General features: G+C 29.5%; 1 protein-coding gene across 1 annotated transcript; it reads right to left on the bottom strand.

The window, feature by feature from the left end:
* Positions 1 to 5,673: 5,673 nt before the first annotated feature.
* On the bottom strand, positions 5,674 to 22,560 carry LOC100212083 (uncharacterized). Its single transcript, XM_065803136.1, has 3 exons — positions 22,435 to 22,560; positions 6,410 to 6,598; positions 5,674 to 5,814 (listed from the first exon to the last, which is right to left on the bottom strand). The coding sequence occupies exons 2-3, from the start codon at positions 6,596 to 6,598 to the stop codon at positions 5,761 to 5,763; spliced, it is 243 nt and encodes an 80-aa protein (XP_065659208.1). The 5' UTR covers positions 22,435 to 22,560; the 3' UTR covers positions 5,674 to 5,760.
* Between the last annotated feature and the right edge of the window lie 349 nt (positions 22,561 to 22,909).

Raw genomic sequence — 22,909 nt, 5'->3', positions numbered from 1 at the left:
AATACATTCATTTGTGAAAATCATTGGCCAGTTAATTATGAAACTTGTCAAATTCATGGTAAAATTCGTCCCTTAAATCCACCAACTATTTTCATCTGTGTATTTCAAAGTCAAATTCCTACACCTCCACCAACAAAAAGAACAACAACAAAATCACTACCATCTACGCGTAACATGAAACCTGATGAAATTTCAGCTCACTTGGATTTGTATGAAATTAGTTGTTTTGATGATCTTTGCCTAAAAGTAAGCAAAGAAGTTATTCCATTTCCAGTAACATCTTTTACAGTGGATGATGGTTTAATAATCCAAAGTAAGGATTATATTGATACCTCTGCTATTCCACAGTTTCTTTTAAAAGTTAAAATTGATATGCGATTTGAAGGTTTTCATTTTGGATCTAGATGCTCTATTATACCACTGTGCAGTAATCGAATACATAAAATTACATCTTTCTTACAAATTTTAGAAGCTATTAGATATTTACATTCCGTTGAAATGGATCATAAAAAAAACATTATCCTACAACAAGTTGTTAGCATGCATGCATTAACATTTGTTGGTAATAAAAAATATTCTCCAGAAATTCTAAGTAGGGCTTTTGAGTATTTTTCAATTTCAAGATCTCTTTACAGTCGTATTAGAGATGACTATGAAATGCCAAGTATTGTAACACTTGGTAAACTTATATCTAAGGTTAGTAAGCTAGAGGATTTTGATTTCCTCAACAAATATTTTATGCAACTAGAAGATCCTCGTCAAAAAAATGTAATTATTATAATCGATGAAGTTTATGTAAAACCACAACTAACGTATCAAGGAGGTAACTTATTTGGAAAAGCAGTAAATAATCCAGAACATTTTGCAACCACTGTTTTGAGTTTTATGATTTGCTCATTATTAGGAGGAAAGAGGTTTTTGTACAAAGCACTGCCAGTGTATCGTTTAAGTGCTGATTTTCAATATGAACAAGTTGTAAATATGTTAAATTTGATTCGTTCATGTAATGGCATTACTGTTGCAATTTTATGTGATAATAATAAAGTAAATCAATCATTCTTTAAAAAATTCAATTTGATTTCTCCATGGCGCACAACTGAAAACATTTTTTTGCTCTATGATTATGTACATCTAATCAAATCTATCAGAAACAATTGGTTAACTGAAAAAATGCAAGAGTTAAAGTATTCTGACTGCGGCCTTGAAAAAACTGCAAAGTGGGTTGACTTGAAGAAGCTGGTTGAGTTAGAAAATAATTCTATTGTGAAACTATCAAAGCTTAATGAAATTTCTATCTGTCCAAAACCTATAGAACGACAGAATGTTGCTTTATGTCTTAAGATTTTTTGTGTTGAAACGTTAACTGCATTAAAAATTCATCCAGAAATTCAGGATTCAGGTGGAACTGTTGATTTTATAGAAAAAATTGTAGACTTTTTCAAAATCCTAAATGTAAAAAGTCAGTTCGAAGACGTTAAAACTAAAGACTTAAAAAGGGCTGTCTTTGATAACCCTAACGATCAACGATTAGATTTTTTACTTGATATAGCAAGTATGTTTGAAAAAATGGTTCCTAAAAAACAAGGACAAAGAGTAAAACAACTTACCAAAGATACTGCTCTTGCTCTTGCATACACGAGTAGAGGACTGGTTGAGTTAACTAAGCATCTCCTCAGCACTTCACACGAATATGTATGTCTAGGAAATTTTTCTAGTGATCCCATTGAAAAAATGTTCAGTAAGCTACGTCAAGGTTCTGGTGGAACATATTTTATTAATGTTCAACAAGTTTTACAAAAAGTAAACATTAAGAAAACAAAGCTTCTCCTTGATTTAAACACAGATTTTGATGGAATTCAAACATGTTGTGAACATGCTTGTTTGAAATGTGGATTTTTGCTAAATGATGACAATACCTTCAATGTGTTTCATAATCTTTCAAATATGGAGTTAGCCTTGTCTAAGTCTGTAAAAATGGCTTTAGTTTATATTGCAGGATACATCAGTAGAAATGATGTAGATGAATATGATACGCAGTTCTATTACAACGAATTTGGAGAATTTACTAAAGAAATCAACAGAGGAGGCTTGAAGATACCTGGAGACAATATGTGTCAATGGGTGATTTATTGCTATGTATTTTTTCATCACATCATGTCATCAGTTTGTAGGACAAGTTTTATAAATATAACAATGATGGTAGCAGAATTTTATGGATTTGAAAACATAGATAAGTTTCATGGAAAAATACTATCTAACATATTATTTAACAACTATAGCAAGCTTTACTCACCTCGATCGACAAAAGAACCAGCTTTAAAAGTACTTAAATTGTCACAAAAATGATCATTGCGGAGCAGAAATGTAAATGTATGTAAAATATGTTTTGTGAAGTTGTAGGGTTTGTGAAATTTGAAAAGATATTATTAAAGAAAAGTGTTGTTTTTTTTAGTAATCGATTAAAAAATGTTATCTTATTGTAAAAGGTTTTTAAAATAAACAGCTCTCAAAATTTGAAAACAAGCAATTTAGCAGCTAGTGTAGCGAATTTTAAATTTTAACTCAACTTATTTGTTTACAAAATTGTTTAAATCGACATATTTGTTTACAAAATATCCGCCTACAGTTTTTTTTTTTTTTTGCGCGTCTTTCAGGCCTGTTATTAAGTAGGCCGTGTATGGAAGTGAGCGAGACTGGCCGGTAGTTGGATGCTTTAAGCCTACTCCCCTTCTTGAAAATAGGTGTTACATTCGATTTTTTCCATAATTCAGGAATTACGCCAGTTGCAAACGAGCACTTATAGATAAGCGAAAGAGGCTTGGCAAAGGTAGCTGAACATTTACTAAGGACCCTTGGATGTAATTCATCGTAGCCGGTTGATTTTCTTTCATCAAGGTTGTTTAGGCATTTTTGTACTATATCGATAGAGAAACTTGCTGGGTCGATGATACAAACTGCTTCAGTACGATTTTCAAATCCTGGCATTGAACCTTCGGGCTCTAAAACAAAGACTGATTGAAAATAGTTATTTAACAATGCGCTTATATCGCCGGTATCGGTTGTGATGTTGATATCGACTGTTTCAAGCGATGTAATGTTGTTACTGACGCTCTGCTTGCTTCTTACATATGCATGTAGCGTTTAGGGTTGCTTTCAGAATCCCTGACGAGTAGCTCTTGGTACTTTTGTCTACCAGCTTTGACCATTTTTTTTAACTTTTTTGCAGGCAGTGCGATGCGTTATTTTGAGAAATTTGTGCGTATCTCGACCTGCATTAATGTATATGGCCCAAGAAGTGCGTTTAGCTTTGACTGCCTCAATAAGTTCTGGTGTTACCCATTGCTCCTGTTTTTCTATAAAGGGAGTGGTAGTTGATGGAATGTGTAGGTTAGTGGCTTCGATATACACGTTTGCTAGAAGTTGGTACTCATGGATTGCATTTAGTCCAGTGAATACTATTTCCCATTCAACAGCTGCAATATGTGCTGATATTGCTGCGTAGTTTGCTCGACTCCGAATGAGTCGAGGTTTTAGCGGCAAAGTAGGCGAGTTGTTGAGACATGCAACAGCAAATTGACCTTCGATGAAGCAGTGTGCATGGCCCATTGGAGTGTCACCAAGAGAATCGCCTTGTTTAATGAAGATTACACGGTCTGGCTCATTTGTTATAATAAGATCGAGTGTGCTAGTAGGCTCGACGTGTCGACTACAACAGTAGGTTGGGAATGTGATAAGCTGAGTTAAGTGACATTCATCAAGGCACTTCTGGAACCTGATGTCGCCTTGAAGCTCACCTCTCACGTGAGCAACAGTTGCAATTCCGCCGTTAACTTCGATAGACTCATAAGACGTATGGCTAAAATTGAAATCGCCATACAGTAGCATTGCAGAGCAGTTTATATTAGGCAGTACCTGTTGAGCGGTAGTGATTGATGTGATACACTGAGTAAGAACTTGATCATTTTCGTCGTGTGGACGATATAAGCAGCCGAGGAGAAATGATTCTTGACCAAGTTTTATTTTTCGCCAGGTTTGCTCAATTGATGTTGAGTTGAGTAGAACTAACTTCGCTGACTATGATATCGTCTCTTGTGTAAATTGCAACTCCACCGCCTCTCTTGTCTCTGTCTTTGCGATGTGGTTGGTAGCTGGGTACGGTAACCTAGGTGAGACTGTAGAAGCGTCGGGTTGTATCGGTTTTATTTTTGCTTTAGTTATTGGTCTAGGACGTCTAGTTGGCAGTGGAGATTTCTGAGTTAGGAGCGGCTTTGTGGTTAGCGTAGCCTGACAGAGCTCTGGCTGGGGATGAAAATACGTAGCACTGATTGGACGTTGATTCGATGAGATCGATGCGACCTGTTCTTCGATGTATAACATTCCGAAACGGATTATCGAGAATGTTAGCAGCGGCAAGTTTGTCGTTAAGGTTTTTGAGTTGGTTGCGTGTGGTGTTAAACTCGGTTTGTTGCTCTGGCGTTCTGTCTTCGCGTACGTAGACACCCTTGTATATCTCTTGTTTGTGGTGTGCGCATTTTTTGAGTATTTCCGCTCGAGATGAAAGATTTGATAACGAAACCTGTATAATGTTCGAGTTTGACAATTTTGTTTTGCTTTAGCTCGATTTGAGGCGGTTAACACGTGCGATAGCATCCTCCAATCCTGTTGCTACAACAAAATCCTCAACAAGCTTTTCATCGTCTACAGTACTAGACTTATTAAGATCGACTACAATGACATTTAACTCGCGACTTCGAATATTTTTATTTTGAGCAGCGATAAAAGTACCTAACTGCTGCCGTTGCTGCTTGCTCTCATCCGATTTGTCCTTAAGCAAAGATGCAAATGATGGTGTGGCTGTTGATTTTATTTCTTTCAACTCATTAATTTGTTTTACCAGTAAATCAATTTTGTCTTTCAGGGCTTTTTCTCTTAATTCACTAGTGCAACAAGTAGAGCTACCTTGATCATAAGAGCAATATCGTTCTGGTAACTTTTCATGAGAGTAGCATTTAAATCCTTTAGATCTACTGCCGCTTTAAAAGCGTTGGTAGCTATTACTTCGATTGCTGACGTAATTAGCAATGAAATGCAATTAATAATTGCAAGTTTTTAAATTTTTAATATTTGAAATAATTTATTACAAATTTTAAAAATTTAATTAAAATTTCAATAAAATTTCGCTCGACGCCATCACCTCGCTAAAATAGACAACCATATTTGCATCGCCTATCCTTTTAATTATAAGCGTCACAAAAATGGTCGTTTTTTTAATTTATTTCTGGAATAAAACACTTATAACTATTTTTTTCTTGTCGCAGTTGTGGATGTACCACATTTATTTATACTTGAATATATTTACTTTATCTTTAGTAAATTTATGCTTGTATAATTTCACTATAGACATCGTAATGTTATGTGTTTACACTCGCTTAACTATATATTGTAAAGGTCATAATGATAAGATCAGCTAAGTTTTCTAAATGTCCTGCTTTACAGTTTGTTAATTGTAAAAAAGTGAATAAAACAATTTTTGAATGGATTATTTTACGAACATGTAGAATTCTAAAGCTGTTTGTAATAAAAAAATCATTAGATTATAGATCAATATTGAAGTCAATTAAAAAGTATATAAGTGAATTGTTTCTAACGGGGAAAAATATTTAATCAAACAAGTTTGTTTCGATTTATCAAATATAAAACAAATCTGATAATTATTTATGAGGGGGAATATGGTAATTGTATAAACAGCATAAGTCTACATCAAATCTTGCCAGGAAATGAGTTATTTGCCAACTGATCCTCCCATTTTTCAATCTAAACAATGAAATTAAAAAAAAAACATTTTTATATCTTAGCACCAAAAAAATAAAACTTTTCAAAAATTTACCTAAACATTTACTTTTTTAAATTACAAAAGGATAAAGTATATACACGCTAAACAAATTTGACACATTTTTACATTTTTACTATTACATTAAACATATCACTGTTTAGCAGAAAACAATAACAAAAATAATTTAACAGTGAACTTCGTATGTATAAATATAAATGTTTATTAGGATTTGTTGGCAAAAAAAGCCACGGTGCTCTTACCTAGTTGATGCTGGCGGCTTGCTTAATTCTCTATTTTATAGTTTTATAAACAGTAGTTTAATAGTTATATTCAGTAAACAGCAGTTTAAAAAAAGGTAATTAAGAACAACTACTAGATTTGAATTTTGTGAGTAAAAAAATGTTAACATTTACTTCACCCAGTCCAACTTAAACCAAGCAAGAAATGGATTAATTAAAAAAAAATTGACATAACGTCGCAATACCAAAGGTTTTTTCATTAAATACCAAGTATTACATTTGTATTAAATAGTTGGTTTTAAATACCAAACATTTTTAAAAATTAAAGAATACATACCCAGGCATTAGGACACAATCCATGATATATTTTGCTAAATGCTTGACATGGTTCAAAATCCTCTCCTTTAGCTTTGATACATCGATGATAATCCAAAAAATTTTGATAGCAGTTTTTTGTTTGATTTGTGTTTGGGAAGCGAGCATCAAACTTTATTTTAGGAATTTCAAAATTCTCAGTAGCACTCATCTAAAAATTATAAATTCAATTTATTTACATATTTATGAGATTTAGATAATACTGTCAAAATTTGTTTTTCCAAGTTTTATTTAGGATTGTTAATTTCAACTTTTTTTTTTATTTGTTGCAAAAACTCAAAAATATAAATATATATGAAAACTCTGATGTCATTATTTTAATAAATAACATTATGGAAACGAGTCTATAACACATGAGCGTGAAACTAAATCCAGAGTAGTCCTATATTCACAGCAAAAGTTTGTGCCTGGTTGTGAGTTAGTAATTCATATTAGGATTAAGTGAACACTATTTTTAGATAAAGCTCTTTAAAAAAAAAATTATATTTTTAGAACTAAAAAAAAGCCTCAATGTTGTTCCATAGATACTTTTTATTTCATCCATTTTATTTCATCAATTACATAAATTGTTATAAGTACTTAGAAATACAAATTGACAAATCTTTTGACATGGAGTTTCAATAAGAAAAGTTTTTTGAAAAAGGCTTTGTCCGCTTTAAAGTTATTACATTTCATATATGTTATAAACTCTAAGTCAGCTGCAACTATGTCCTATAATATTTTTAAGTTATGTTACGTCTTAAATTGGTTACAATTGGTAACAATGTTACATTGTTTTATTTATAATTAAATAAACTTGATAAAACAATAAACGTTTGTTTATAATTTTCATATTGCTATTTGTCATGTTTTATTTTTAATGAACAAAAGTTTCGTTTCGATTGGTTACTTTGTCACAAAAAATAAATAAAGTTTCAATTCGTAACTAAGTGGCATACTTGGCTGCAAATTGAAACTTTACATTTTTTTAGTCACTAATTTTTAAAACTGTTTTTTATATAGCTTTTATTCGTCTACATTTTTAACAACTACATCTTAAGTGACTGAAAAAAAATGTTTAAATAAGTGCCGAAAGCAAAATAAATGCCAATCATTTATTTCAGTGCCTATTTAAACAGAACGATAAAACCTTATACTTTCGTTATTTATCGAAAAAATAATTAAAGAACTGTTTTGTAAAGATACTTCTGAGAAACAATTAAAAAAAGATTATTTTTTATGTATAAATGAATTACAAAAATTAAATACAATCATAAAGATAAGTTATGAGTTATAAGTTACATAAACTCTATTTATTCCACGACAAAAGTCATTCACAGTGTCATGCAATAGTGTCATAATAGATTAGCTGTCATGTGGGACTGAACATCATAATCAAACTCACATTTTATCTTTAATCAATCGACATGCATTTTTATATTCTGATTTCCATAATTATCAAATTATAAAAAACTTTTTTAAAACATTACTAACTCCATGACTGACCATGTTGTGACTAATCATGCAGTTGTTCAGATAATGAAAACTTTATGGGGAAAATTTTTAAATAAAATTATCACTTACACACTGGAGACAATGTCCAGCTCTTACAGGTCCGCATTAAAATTGATTGAAACACATAATAGAGTGCTGTTAGTTGTCAAAAATCACATTTGTTTTGACGTATCATTCACAGTTTTTATCTATGCTTGATTTTCACATTTTCTTGGTATCAGTGCAAAGTTAGTATGGTGTATTAATCTAATATTGTAAGGATAATTACATAACATATAGCGCTTTTTCATATATATATATATATATATATATATATATATATATATATATATATATATATATATATATATATATATATTTATATATATTTATATATATGTATATGTATATATATATATAAATAAATATATGTATATGTGTATATATATATATATATATATATATATATATATATATATATAAAATTAATGTTAATTCATCACCCCAAGACTCAGAAGGCCACTACAGACAAGGAGGCTATTTAACTGTGGCTATAACCCTCTCTCAACTCTATAACTCTGAAACACAAACCTTGACGAACAAAGCCGCTGCGCAGAGAAACAAGTTTTCCATTTTTGCAATACCCTGATAAAATCTCCCACAGTGCTCCTCACTGACATCATCCTTGTTTTTGGGAAAGGGTCTAGGTATGAATGCAACATCTTTATGGACATACACAGGGCCGGTTTAACCACTAGGCGAACTAGGCGGCCGCCTAGGGCAGCAAGTTTTCTGGAGCGGCACTAAAACTAGCTGCATAAAAAATAAATATATCAAAAACATTGCCAAAATCTTTTTTAAGTCACTCTAGAAATAAATTTAGGAGATTTGAAAGAGTCAAACAAAATCGTCAAATAAAACCAAAGTCAAATTGCGTCAAATAAAACAAAAGAAACTTTTGATACTTTTGTTTTATTTGACGTGATTTTTTTATATACTTTTTATGCAGAATGAAATTTTGTAGTAATTAATACAGTGCAAAGTTTCCTTACTCATTTATAGAAAATTTTAGCACGTTTAACTTATTTGTGAAAAATGTTTTTACTGGCGTGTTAATTCAGAAATAGTAAAAATTTTAATTAAATATTCTATGATAGCAATTACGAAGTAGTATAGTAACAAATCACTGATTTATATTGTGTTTTTATACTAATAGAGTGTTATTTATATTTATGAAGCTTTAAAAGTTTTAAAATGTAACTTTAAAACTTTTATAAAGAAGTAAAAATAATATTTTAATTTAAAGGTATTAAAGAGATAGGAGGTGATCATTTTTATTATTTAAAGAAGTTTCCTTTGTTATTTCAATCCACGATAGCAGAAAGAAAAAAATAGCCAGGTGTGCAATTTCGTAAACTACGGGCTGCGAACGAAGGGTTTGTAACAAAACAAGTTGGTTCGCTGATAAAGTATCTATGTTCGCCGCAGAGAAATGAAAATGGCACAGATGAGTTAAACAATCAAGTTGAAGCAGCCAAGGAAGCCAATGAGATGACAGTATCAGAAGAGTTTGAATTACATAATGTAAGACACGTAACACACAAAGAATCTGAAGCGCCTAAAATCGATAAATTCTCTGGTCTATATGCTAACTATAGCAATCCAGCTACTTGAATGGTATTTGATGATGAAATGTGACAACTTTTGATCGAACACATGGACCAAAACAAGTCGATCAGTTTGACTTTCCTAAGGACAGTATGCAAAAAAAAGTTTTAAAAAACTATTACAACCACCGGCTAGTCCATTGAGATTTCGCACAGAGTTCGCAGACATTGGCTGCAGTATTCTGTAAGTAATGACTCTGTGTATTGCTTCTGCTGCAAACTGTTTACCAGTAGCACAACAGGTGCGTCATTTCTTTGGTTTACATGATTGGAAAAACATGTCCGCAATTCTGTCAGGGATTTTTCAGTCATGGAACGAGTTCGAACTGCGACTGCGAAACAATAAAATAGTTGATGCCGAACATTTGCGTCTTGTTAAAAGAGAAGAACAGTATTGGCAGCAAATCTTGAAGCAGTGGATAGCTTTAGTTAGAGTTCTTGGTATACAAAATCTTGCTTTTCGTGTAACACACGAGAAACTGAATATTGCTGGTAACAGAAACTTTCTGAAATTTGTGGAATTTTTAGCTTTATTTTACCCACTTATGGACCTACTTGGACCCACGTATGACTGAAACTATCATTAGGCAGTTTATAGAAAACATCTTTTCTAGTTAACTAGCAAAGATGTTATGGAACATTGCTTGAATCTTGAGAAAGTTTTGCAATATGGAGACTCCAAAGATATCCATGCAGTTGATCTATGTAGTGAACTGAAATCAATTGCCACTATATTTACTAAATTTTATATTAAATAATAATCTAACAGATTGTGTCCCCAACACTGTTTATAGCTTTATAAATCCTCTTGACATTTCTAGTTTCTGTGGCTAGCGGTGAGCAAAGCTTCTCAAAACTCAAACTGATAAAAACATTTTTGAGAACGTCTATGCAGCAAAAAAGACTTGCTGGATTAGCTACTTTGTCAAGTGAACATGATATTGCTGGAAACATTGAACTGCCAGAACTTGTTTCTACATTTGCAAAAACAAAAGCACAACAAGTGAAGTTTTGAAATATTTATTAATACATTATAAAGTTACACGAGTATACGTTTACTGTATATGTTTATGCATTTATTCTTCTGAATGTAAATACAGATGTGAAAGTAAGTTAAAGGAGGGGGTGGGAGCGCAGTATGTCAGATTCGCCTAGGGCGCTAAAAACTCTGGCGCCGGCCCTGGACATACAAAAACCCAGTTTCTTAAACCTCAATTATCTTAGCAACCAGTTGTCTGTTATTAGAGTCTTAGGAATCCACAAACTACATCACAAAATGCACACCAAGCTTCTTTCCCAACGTTTTTTCATTACTCAAATTTTCTGATTTCAACTGATTTTCACTATCAAGTATGCTTTTACTTGGGGTTTAACAAATATAACACCTTTGATTTTTGCCTCAGATAGGAAACATGAGATAAATTTGTCAAATTTTTCCAAAATATAAGGCTTTTACAAACTTTTAACAATCCTAGTTTTACATGAAATGGGGGTATTAGGACTTATTTTGGAATCTACTAGAAGCTGCTTGAGAACATTTAACCACCCTGGCTATAGTTTCGCTTGTAAGGTCCGATGAACTTTCTTGTAATGCTTCTTGTAAATCATCACCCGCTGTCCCTAAAGCAAAGGAAACAAATATTTGTGTACCCCCCTTGCAAGCCAAACAAGAAAGCAAGCATCTTAAAATCATCGCAAACACCCTACTTGAATTCAGAATAATTAATTTTGTCAAGGTTTTTGACTAGCCCCGCTTATGCAGTATTTGCCTAGTAGATTCCATTCAACTAGCCTTAATGAAAGATGTTAAGTTCTTGGCTTAGTAAGATCTAAATCTCTGATTAAACCATTTAGCTCACTCTGATTTGGAAAGTGAGATCGAAAAGTCAGCATTAGAACAAAAGCTTCCTCGTGGCCTTTTTAATGTTATTTGCTGACTCTTAAGATGAAATATTCTTTCGTAAAAAAATGAAAAAACAATATATAGCTACAGACTTGGTCAGGAAGGGGTGTGATTGCACACCATTATATGACCATGCAAATAGTAACTTTGTTTTGACAATTCTAACCACAGCTGTTAATATGATTTTAGAATTTGAGCATTTCAAAATTGCACTAAAAAACTTTATCTAGGCAACTAAAAAATTAAAAAAAAAACTTTATATAAAACAAGCAAGGAAATCTTAACAAAAAAAAAAAAAAAAAAAAAGACCAAATAAAAAGAACCAAAATAAAACTAAAACACAAAATATAAAAAAACACAACTAAAAAAATAATTAAATAAAAAACTAAGATTATTTAAATTTCTTATTACATTTGGAATAACTAACTTAAAATATGCTATCTTTTCTCACGTTTTTATATTATTATGGGAAACCTTTTTCAATAAAGTAACAATTTACTTCTAATGATTATTTATAAAATAAAAAAATATTTAAATTATAGTGTTTTTTTTATTTATTAATTAATTAAAAAAATAGTAAGTTTCAATAATAACAACACATGAAAAAAAAAGTGACATTTAATTTTTAAAAAATCATTTCATGCTTTGTATAAACACAAATTTCTTGTTCTCCACGTAAAATTGATGGATATGTATTTTCCGCAGGAAAAAAATTTTAAGGATCTGATTTTCTGCCGGCCTCAATATGCTTATTTGACTTAAATTATATTCTGCCACCTCAATTTTGAAGGATCTGCAGTCTCTGGCATGCAAAAAATGAAGCATGAGCTTCCTTGCAGTGATGATTTGAAGCACCTGCAACCTTTGTGTATTAAAATTTTGAAGCATCTGACAAAATAATTTCGATAGATTTGCAAAATAGCTGTACCTTAATAGCAGAGCACAAAGTAATTTTGTAAATAATAATAATAAAAATTTTTAAAAATAACTCATAAATTTTTTTGTTATAACATTTAAACTAATATTTTTTTCATTTTGAATTATTTAATTAGCTTATAAAATATTCAAACTATTAAAAAATTTCTTTTTTTAACCAAGGAAGATATAATTGTTCACATTTCAAATTAAAAAAAAAAGAAAAAAAAAAGTGATGCTCTTTAAAATGAGCCAATCAAAACAATTATACCTTAATAGTTGATCACTAAGTAGGATTTAAAAGCATAAATATTAGAAGAACATGTAATCATGTAATACTTTTTAGGATATCAAAACTTCATTTGAAAATAAAGACACTATGTTTATATTAAAAAAATAAAGTTGTATCATTTTAAATTTTTTACTTTTTGTATGCAGTATGATTAAAAGAAAGATGGGAGAGGATAAACGATTATTAAAAAATTTTGACAAGGAAGGAGATACGTCTTTAGCTGTCAGTGACTCCAGTTTTCAGAAAGTAAGTCAATTTACTAATTTTAGTGAAGCAGGTAATGAGCTTCCTGATAGTGATAATTCTGGAATGCATGATAAATCTAAAAAGGTAGTAGATAATGGAAACACTCCCCACAATAGACAAGATATTAACCTTGCAGTAAAAAAACTTAAAAAGCTGAGAACAAGTGTAAATGTAAACAAGGTAAAGCACTGGTTCAAAACTAATTAATGGTGTCAATGTTACAAAACTAGTCATGGTGCTAGATGTGATGAGATGTGTAAAAAGAAAAAATTAAAGTGTGATGAGATTAATGACATAACTATACAACATATTTTAAGTTTATTTTTGACATACTTTAAAACAATTTTTGGACAATGTTTCTTCTTAAACACACTTTCTTTGTCAGAAAGTACAGCAAAAAAGCACCGTAAAGAACATCCCAACACCACTAGTTTCTCCAGCAGCTGATTCCTCAATTTGAGGTCAAAATTTTAAACTGGGTAAACATTTTGCTGAGGAACACTTTTTATGAAAAATGTAGTCCCACTATTGTAGGAAAGACATCCAAAGACTTAGATAAAGAATATAAATCTAAGGCTGAAAAATTCAGGTATATTATTTTTTAATTAAATTATCAAGAAATAAGCTAAGCAAAAAATACACTTTTATTTTTTTAAAATTCTTTTTTGCTGCTTTTTTCATGGTATTTTTTACATTCATTTCACTTTACTTGTTCAAATAAATGTTATTGTTATTAAATTAGTAAATTAGTTAATAATAAAAAAGTTAATAATATCTTTAATACTGAAATTATACTGCACTTTTTAAAAATAATTTTTATTCAATTCAATATAAATACAAAATCAATTTATTATTTTTTTAAATAAAGTCTCTACAAGACCAAAGAAACAGAAAAAGTATTGTAGGAGGTAATTGTATTGGAGTCTGTAGGCTACAAAAATTTCTACAAGCTGCTGGAGAAGAATGTCTTCACTTTAACCTCCAAAAAAGATCAGTGTGACGTCTGAGTGGAAATTAACACAAGAAAAAAAGATGCACCTGATTATGTCCTACCCCTCAATATGAAAATCACTGGGAATTAAAAACACAAGCAAAAAGTAGTTAAGATTACGATAAGAAGAATGCTAACGAGCCAATCAAATTACAATTAACTGTGACCAAACTATTCAAGCTCCAGTATTGGGAGACTGTGCTTTTTATTACAATAAGAAAATCAATGTTTACAACCAAACTGTATATAATTTGAGCACAAAAGAGGCTACAAATTATGTTTGGGATGAGAGTGACGGAGGTCTAAAAAGTGATGTATTTTCCACTATTTTAATACATCACTTAACAATATACAAGCAAAAAAATCCCAACTTCAAAAAAGTGATTGCATATTCCAATGGTCACAGTTATCAAAATCGCTGTACAACATTTGCTAATGGCCTTCTTTTATTTTTGGTTTAAAAGAATATAGTAGAACAGAAATTTTTAGAAAGAAGAGTATACTGGAGGGTATACAGAGCATACGGAGGGTGAAACTATTTACTCTACAATTGAGAAAAAGCGCAGAGGCAGGACAATACATAAACCAAGTGATTATATTGAATATATCCAAAATGCTAAAATTACCTCTCCTGTGTATGAAGTGAAACAACTTAAAATGATTTTTTCAAAAAATTTTAAGAGTTACAATGAAACCAGACCAAAGGTGATTCTACAGTTACAGACAAAAGACGTTTAAAATATACTCCAAATCCTCAAATTTTATACAAATTAAGTTATGATATATATATATATATATATATATATATATATATAAAATTTTTTTAGCCCTTACACAAAAATCTTATGTTAATACCTCAGTTGAACTAATCAATGCTTATCAATCAAGAATCCCAATTAGAGAAGATGAGTACAAAGACTGGACCTATGAAATTTATCAGGAAATCTGCTTGGGAATTTAATGATTTGCCTAACTAAAAAAACAAATTACAATGATTTTTTTAGTAAAAAATTATTCATTAAAAAAAAATTTATGTATATAAATTTTTTTTTTAATGTGCGATACTTTATAGATAATATATATAATAATATTTAATATTACCCAATTTTGTAACAACCTTTACTATCATGTTTGTTTTGTGATACATTTCGTTTGCTCTGTACAATGAGCTTTTAGCAACTGATAAGATGTGATAGTCTTTTGCATTAAAAATTGTCTGAAACATTTATCTTAATCGACATGACAGAATATTTTTATGATGTAATATAATGCGATGTATAATAAATTTGTAATAACTTAGAATTCTTAATACTATGGTGTGTGCAAATTTATCACAATACTATATATTTAATTTTGATTGATACAGATGTGTGATAATTATTTGGCATAATATGCAAAATAAGTATAACACATCTGTGTCAGTCAAATTTAAAAAGGTAAATTTTATTTACTTTTTTACAATCATGTGAACTTACATGACTACTGAATATGGATTTTTTCTCAGATATACATTGAGTGATTTTTTATTTTAAAAGTTTTATTATTTTTTAATCTTTTATATTATTTGGGTATTATTTAATTGCAATATAATTTACCTAATTAATAAACTTTTTACTAAAAATAGTAAAAAGATTTTGTTTTATTTTTCACCTACTTATGATAATAACCCTATATATAGTAAAACCTATACAGTATTTATAAATAAAATAAATTTTTGTTTAACTCACCAATTTATAATTGAATCCATCATTTGATAAGTATAAATCAACTTCACACATCACTTTACTTTGCTTTTTAATTATTAAACACCTTCACATTTATTTATTTTCCAGAATCAATAACTTTTATATTATAATTTTATGAACGCAACCTCTTTCTTCACTAGGTAAAATTTTCAGTATAGGAACAGAAATATAGATAAAAAGAGTTTACTTGTGTTGAACTTTGATTCATGACACGTTTCATTCTTTTAATACTTAAATATGTTGTGTCGTAATATTAGTAAAGTTTATGTAGAAATATTGTATTTCATTCATATAATTCCTTGAGCTGTGTTTTAAAACAAAAATGTAGCATTAAAAATTTTTATTTGCATTTAAAAATAACTAATAATCAATGCTAAAACTTAACAATTTAAAACATTATTAAACCAAAACATTATAGTTATTATTAATAACAAAGATAAGAAGTTTTAATACAAATAGAAAGGTAACATTTTTATGTTAAAAAAAAACAAAAAAAAACATACAAGTCCTGGAATATTTTTTTTTGATAATTGTTTTGTACTATTTTTATACATTAACAAGCATTATAGTACATGTAGACAACAGATGCTTAAAATTTTTAATACACAGAGGTTGCAAATGCGTCAAATTATTACTCAGCTGAAAAAGTACACATTCTTTTGCACGCTGGAGACTGCAGGTCCTTCAAAGATGAGGCTGGCAAAAAATCAGATCAGATCCTTCACGCTTTTTTTATATTCAATTTTTTTTTTTTAGTGTATTAACTTTAGGGTCATTCCATGTCAAATCAACCCAAAAAAAATTTTTTTGGCACCATGCCATTTTAGATTTTGATGATTTTTACAATACAAGCTCATATTAATGAAAGAAAACTTCACTTCAAATTTTAGTGTCTGACTCCTTACGGTTTCAGAGATATCGATACTCAGTCCTGATCTCTTTTTTGATTATATTTTTCAGCACCATTTTCTTTTTAAGCTAACTACATAACACAATTAGCTTTTTTAAAGTTTTTTGATGCCCCGTACAAAAAAAAGTATATCTTGAGATGCCTAAAAGATATGGTTCTGAAACTTTTCCTACGGTTCTATATATAACAAAACTCCTTATTACAAAAAAAAACTGCAGAGGTTTTTTTTTTTCGAATCTGATTTATTTGCATTGAAAGTTTTATATTTTGAAACCCTAAAAATATTTTAATTCCAAAATAAACCATTGAAATAATTAAATTGTAATAAAAAAAAAATTAAAATAGGGCAATAAGAATTAACAATCTTAAAGTTTCATAAAAAATTAGTTTTTTGGTTTAAAGTTTACTCAGCTTTCTTTAATGTTTTGATGATCGATTTCACTGATTTTGTATTGTCTTCCTGAGACAATTGTTGGAATATTAATCATTAAGAATAAGTTTGTTGATGGAACCCAGCACACACCATCCCTAGAAGGCTGGCAATATGACCTTGAAGGGTAAAATGGATGCATGAATCTAACTTGAAAGTCTTTAATTTCAACATCAATATCCTCCATTAATCCAATCTATGGGTTGTTATTATAAATCAAACATGCAAACATTTCAATGCTTATATTAGGCAAGCAATCTTTAATAATCTCATCAGTCTGAAAAACTGATGAGATTATTAAAGTTTCAACGTTTTTGTAGAAATCTTTGAAAAAAATTTCAATTTGAGTTATCAAATTATTATGTTTGACTTTTAGATACGTATCAAAAAAAAATTCCTATGATTTCATTTTGGTAAAAAAAAAAAAACATTTCAGATGCTGTAAAGTATGATTTGTTGTTGCTCAATGAAGGCAAGCAATTGAAGTTAGTCTTTTAATAGTCCCACCAAAACCATCATAGGGTGATTTACCATGACTTGTTGCAAAGAAAAACCATGTACATTTCATAGCAAAATCTTGCCCATGGTGGCATATATTTATGAAGTGTTCGCAATTTTGTACTGGCCACCCATCTGAAAAGTAATAAGCAGTTTCTATTTGATGAGAAATATTGCTTTCAATATGTTCCATTGATAACTTCATCGCATGATATACTATATCTACATCATGCAGTAAATCATCTGAGATAAAACATATTGAATCACATTTGAGGACATTATTTACTTTATAATAAACTACTGTAGGATGCAATGTTGCTTGAATTTTGTTCCAGTGAAAAATTTGTACTTCGTCTTGTACAACAAACTCATAATTTTCTGGAAAATAACAAAGGACAATGATCTTAGTACTACTTTACACATTTTTTAATTTCTATAAAAAATCAGCATTGTATGAATGCTTTGCAATGTAAAAATGAACAGTAAATTTTTGTAACTTATTTATTAAAGTAATAATTAAGCTACTTGATTTCTGTTAGATATACTAGCGCAGATCGGTCTGTTGTCTACCATTGTTTGTAATCTATACAATAATCATCTTCATCAATATCTTCTTGAGAGTAGAATTTATTTTCAAGATAATGTCTTAATATAGAATCTTCTGGACACAAATGGCAACAATGTAACATGCAATTCTTGTTAGCCCTACTAGAAATAAATCAATAAGTTCATGATAAACCTTGGATAACTCAACTGCACTAATCATTAACCAGATGCTCACACTGTAACGCACCATTTTGGACAATTTGAGCAACAGAGAGAAAAACAAGTTTTTATATTAGGATAACTGATTTTAAACTTAGCATACAGTAAATGCACATAAGTACAAATGAGATATTTCTTTTCCTTTTTTTCTTCAGGGAAAGATAAAACACCATTTTTCAGCAGCAGTGTGCGTGATATCTGCACCATATAATTAGTAACACTAAATTCTTTTTCTATACATTTGTTAGACCAGGGTATTGGAACCAGCAGTAATTAAATCTTATGATTCCATTTGAAAGTTGAGACTTTTTCTTTAATTTTTCCTAAAAGTATATTTATATCATTTACTTTTCATTTAACTTCCTCATATAACTTATTGACGGAATCTTCTTGGCTTATCTGATCAGGATCTTTATTTAAAGTCCTTGCAATACCTAACTTTACTGTTTTTTGAAGATGTAACATTTCTTTTTACCGAGAGCAACTCTTGAGTGACTATTCACAGCATGTATTTTGAGAGAACTCATGTTCATAGCCGGCAAAAAAGAATTGAGATTTAAGAAGTTCATTATCTTCATCTTCATAAATCTGGCTGCTAGTCGGTTCTTCTGGTCCATTGTCCTTTAATGATATCAATTATACATTATGGAGATATCTTTTCTTTATTATACAATTTTCTTTATTTATTAATCCAATTGAACATCTTTCTTTATCATTAATATTTTTATATTATCTTTTAGTTCTGTAAGAAATATTTTAATAATAATTCGTAAATAGAAAATCCTTCATTAAACATGAAGATTGTGCAAAGTGAAGATCATTAATTTGAAATGCAATTAAGTTTACATATTAGAACTGTATCTGAGATTCTAAAATCTTTTTAAAATAATGCAAAAATTAATGTATATAATTTTTTTTTCAGTATTAAATATCAATTTGTCTTATTTTTTTAATAAAACTTTCAATGCAAATAAATCAGATCAAAAAAGAAAACCTCTGCAGTTTTTTTGTAATAAGGAGTTTTGTTATATATAGAACCATAGAAAAATTTTCAGAACCATACCTTTTAGGCATTTCAAAATATACTTTTTTTTGTACGGGGCATCAAAAAATCTTATACCATTTTGAAATTGAATTTTCATAAAAAAGCTTTAATTTTTTAGTGTTTTAGGTATCATTTTTGAGTTCTTCTCTCTATAAAACAGTTAGGTACAAATTTTCAACACTATTGAGCAAGTATTTCATAAGTTAAAGCTAATTGTGTTATGTAATTAGCATAAAAAGTAAATGGCGCTGAAAAAAAAAAGAACAAAGAGATTGGGACTGAGTATTGATATCTCTGAAAGGAGTCAGACACTAAAATTTGGAGTGAAGTTTTCTTTCATTAATATGAGCTTGTATTGCAAAAATCATCAAAATCTGAGATGGCATGGTGCCGAGCATAAATTGAAATGAGCTGGAATGACCCTTTAGATTTCTATACAAAGTTTAATAGAGACTATTGTTGTCTAAAGAAGTCATTGTTTGTAAATCAAAATAGTTTGTTTTTTATAAATTAAATTTATTATAAAAAATGTATAATTATATAATTTATATAATATAAATAAAAAATTTTTTATACAACTTTCATGCATATTAAATATAAGGTTAATTAAATTGAATGTAAAACTTTCAGAGAGTGATGAGATGTAAACTTGAGAACTGGTAGGCTGTCATCATGTGGAGCAGATACCGTAGACAATTGTATGTTTGGATATTAAAGAGCTTGTTTCTTTTAATCTTTTATATACTTCACAGCCCTCAGAATTAGGAAAAATAAGGTCGACAATAATTTGGTGACCTTAATCTGTCTGAGGTTGGCAGAAAAAAATAAAATAAAGGTTCGACCATAAAACCTAGAAATGAGGTCAGCAATTTTTTGCTGACCTTAAACACTTTTAGGCCAGCATTGACAAATGCCTACCTCAAATTTAAGGCTTGACTTCGAAATATCAATCATACAAAAGTAAATCATCATGTTGATTCAGCTCTCTTCGTACTCTAAAAACAGCATAAGACATTGTCTTTCTTCTACCTTGTAACAATCCTGCTAGAGTAATTCGGCAGATTACACATATCACATGAGATTTTGTCATGATCACCCAAGAGCATTTTAAAAGATTTTGCAAACACTATTTTTGATGTAGTATCTTTCACAATCTTATGTAATACCTGCTTTTTGCCAAATACGCGATGTATTTGGCAAAAAGCAGGTATTACATAAGATTGCAAAAAACATATCAGGAGAATTTTGACATCCTCTAGTAGCCATTATGAGAAGAACAAAGCTTACCCGGTTATCACAAATACATATTTAATACATATTAGATAGTTATTTAGAGTATTCTAAGAATTTTTTTAAAACAAATTAGTTTGGTTTTTAGTACAAATTATCATAGTTTATTTGATAACAGGCACACTAAACATTTTATGAAAAATTTTATGGCGAGGAAAACCTTGTATTTAAAGTACCTAATAATGATGTGTTTTTCATCAATGATACACATTTTTTTTTTCAATGTAACCCACTACTTTTTTTTCCTCATCCGAGCCTAGGCCGCAAGAGAAGCACACTAACAAAGTCCCATAATATGTTTAATGAGGCACTGATAATGTATGGGTGCTCAGTTGCTAGTTGGCGCTAAAAATTTTTTTATAGCTTTATAACTTTAAGACTTTTTTTTTTGGAATTAGCAAAAAAAAAAAAAAATTATAAAAAAAAAAAAAAATTAATAAACAATAAAAAAAGCTAACAACTGGCAAAAATTTTGTAATTGTAAGATTGGTAAAAAAAAATTTAAAAAAAATTTGATCATGTGAAAGAAAATCCTAAGTAATTATTGAAAGAATTAATTTGATTTTTGAAGATCTTTGAAGTAATTGGTTTAAGGTATGTGCTTAAAAGACAATGAAGTTAAACAGATGATTGTATCTTTTTAAGGGACTATTATTACTGCATTAAAGATACAGTATAAACAATATTTTAATCAAAATTCTAAACAACTTTTAAAAGAGATGCAGAAGTCTTGCTGGCTTCATAATATTGATGAAGTCATTTCAACTTCATGGGTATATTCAGTGCTGCTTAACATGCTTTTAACTCTACTTTGTTTTTTTGTTATTGAAATTAATAGCAACATAAAATCATGTATAAAATGTAATTGATTATAATGCAAAATTAGATAAAGATGAAAAAATGAAAATTGTTTACTAGGTAGTAAACCAAATTAGAAAAAATAGTTAAATAAGTATTTTAAAAACAGCTATTTTCATATGCACATATCTTTTAAAAAACAATATGTGGCACAAAGCCTTTGAAATCTAACTTTTAAGAAATAATTGAAGAAATTATTAGTTTGTATAGAAATAATTGTTTTTTTTTACTGCAAGTGTTATGTTAATTTAAAACATAAACTTTTGAAAAACACCCACACACATACCATACTTTATAATAATATTTTATACCCCTAAATCCATCCATTTAAGCATTTATTGTTAGTCAGAGGCAATTGAAGATTTTGTCAACATGATTTAAATCATTAATTTATCAACAACAAAAAATTGTGAACCTAATCAATTTATGTTGATTATAACAAAAAAACTCACCCCCCCCCTGGGTAGGTAATTGGCTGAGGGATCACCACACACTCTGGGCATATTTTATTTACTTCTGCTACTTAAAAATTTGTCTTAATTTCTCAGCTTTTAAGTGATACTAATCTTATATAAATTGGATCTCTTTTAAAGAAAATATGATTATATTTGAGTTGATAATTACAAGTTACGGTCACAACCACATTCCAATTTACCTATAAAAATTTTTATTCTTAAAAAACTCATAACTCTCTTAATTGACATCAAAAATAAAAGTTTGGCATTGTTTATTTTGGTTGTAAAAGCTGCTTCAAATGATATCTTTGAATTTATTTCCACAAAATTTGATTTTTTGTCACAAATTTACATGATTTAAAATTTTTTGATGCTTGATAAAAAAAATATCAAAAAAAAAAAAAAAAGATTGGTGAATATACTTCACACTTAAAGTATGAAAGTTACTGAAACTAGAGCGTTTACATAAATCACTTTACAACAAAGAAAAGTATAACAATATACCTCTGCAATTAATACGCTAACCACGCAAACAGCCAACTACGAACTTCTCTGTAGTTGTAGAATATGTTACTTTGGAACAGCGTTGGATAATCAGGAGAATGAGTTCTAGAGTTAACTCATAAACTTGACCATTTTAGAAGATGCTCTTTTTAAAGATATCTATATGAGTTTTTGTTGTTTTCTAAAAAAAAAAATATTCCAAAATAAAATTACAATTAAAAAAAAAAATCGTGATTAAACAATACAACTTAGTTAGATGCCTTTATAGAACTAAGGGGTCGTTCATAAAGTACGTACGCTATATTTCAATCCCTCCCCCTCCCCCAGCATTTTGCTTTACGCTTTTTTGAGTACCCTCCACCTCCCTAAAAAGGTTCCATATATGTTCTTTTAAGTTTCAAGCATCCCGTATTCGTCGCTCTATTTCTCATATTAAAAATCATTTCAACGAAAAAAGGTAATAAACTTTGAACAT

This window comes from Hydra vulgaris, chromosome 08 (genome assembly GCF_038396675.1).
Source record: "Hydra vulgaris chromosome 08, alternate assembly HydraT2T_AEP".
In the NCBI taxonomy this organism is placed as follows: domain Eukaryota; kingdom Metazoa; phylum Cnidaria; class Hydrozoa; order Anthoathecata; family Hydridae; genus Hydra; species Hydra vulgaris.
This window is presented reverse-complemented; position numbering and strand designations above follow the sequence as displayed.

What these genes read in the sequence shown, in the direction of transcription:
- LOC100212083 (XM_065803136.1), bottom strand. Translation starts at nt 6,598, where the DNA reads ATGAGTGCTACTGAGAATTTTGAAATTCCTAAAATAAAGTTTGATGCT. An exon ending in GATTGTGTCCTAATGCCTGG is followed by an intron (nt 5,815 to 6,409) that starts GTATGTATTCTT and finishes TTCATTGTTTAG; the next exon opens with ATTGAAAAATGGGAGGATCA.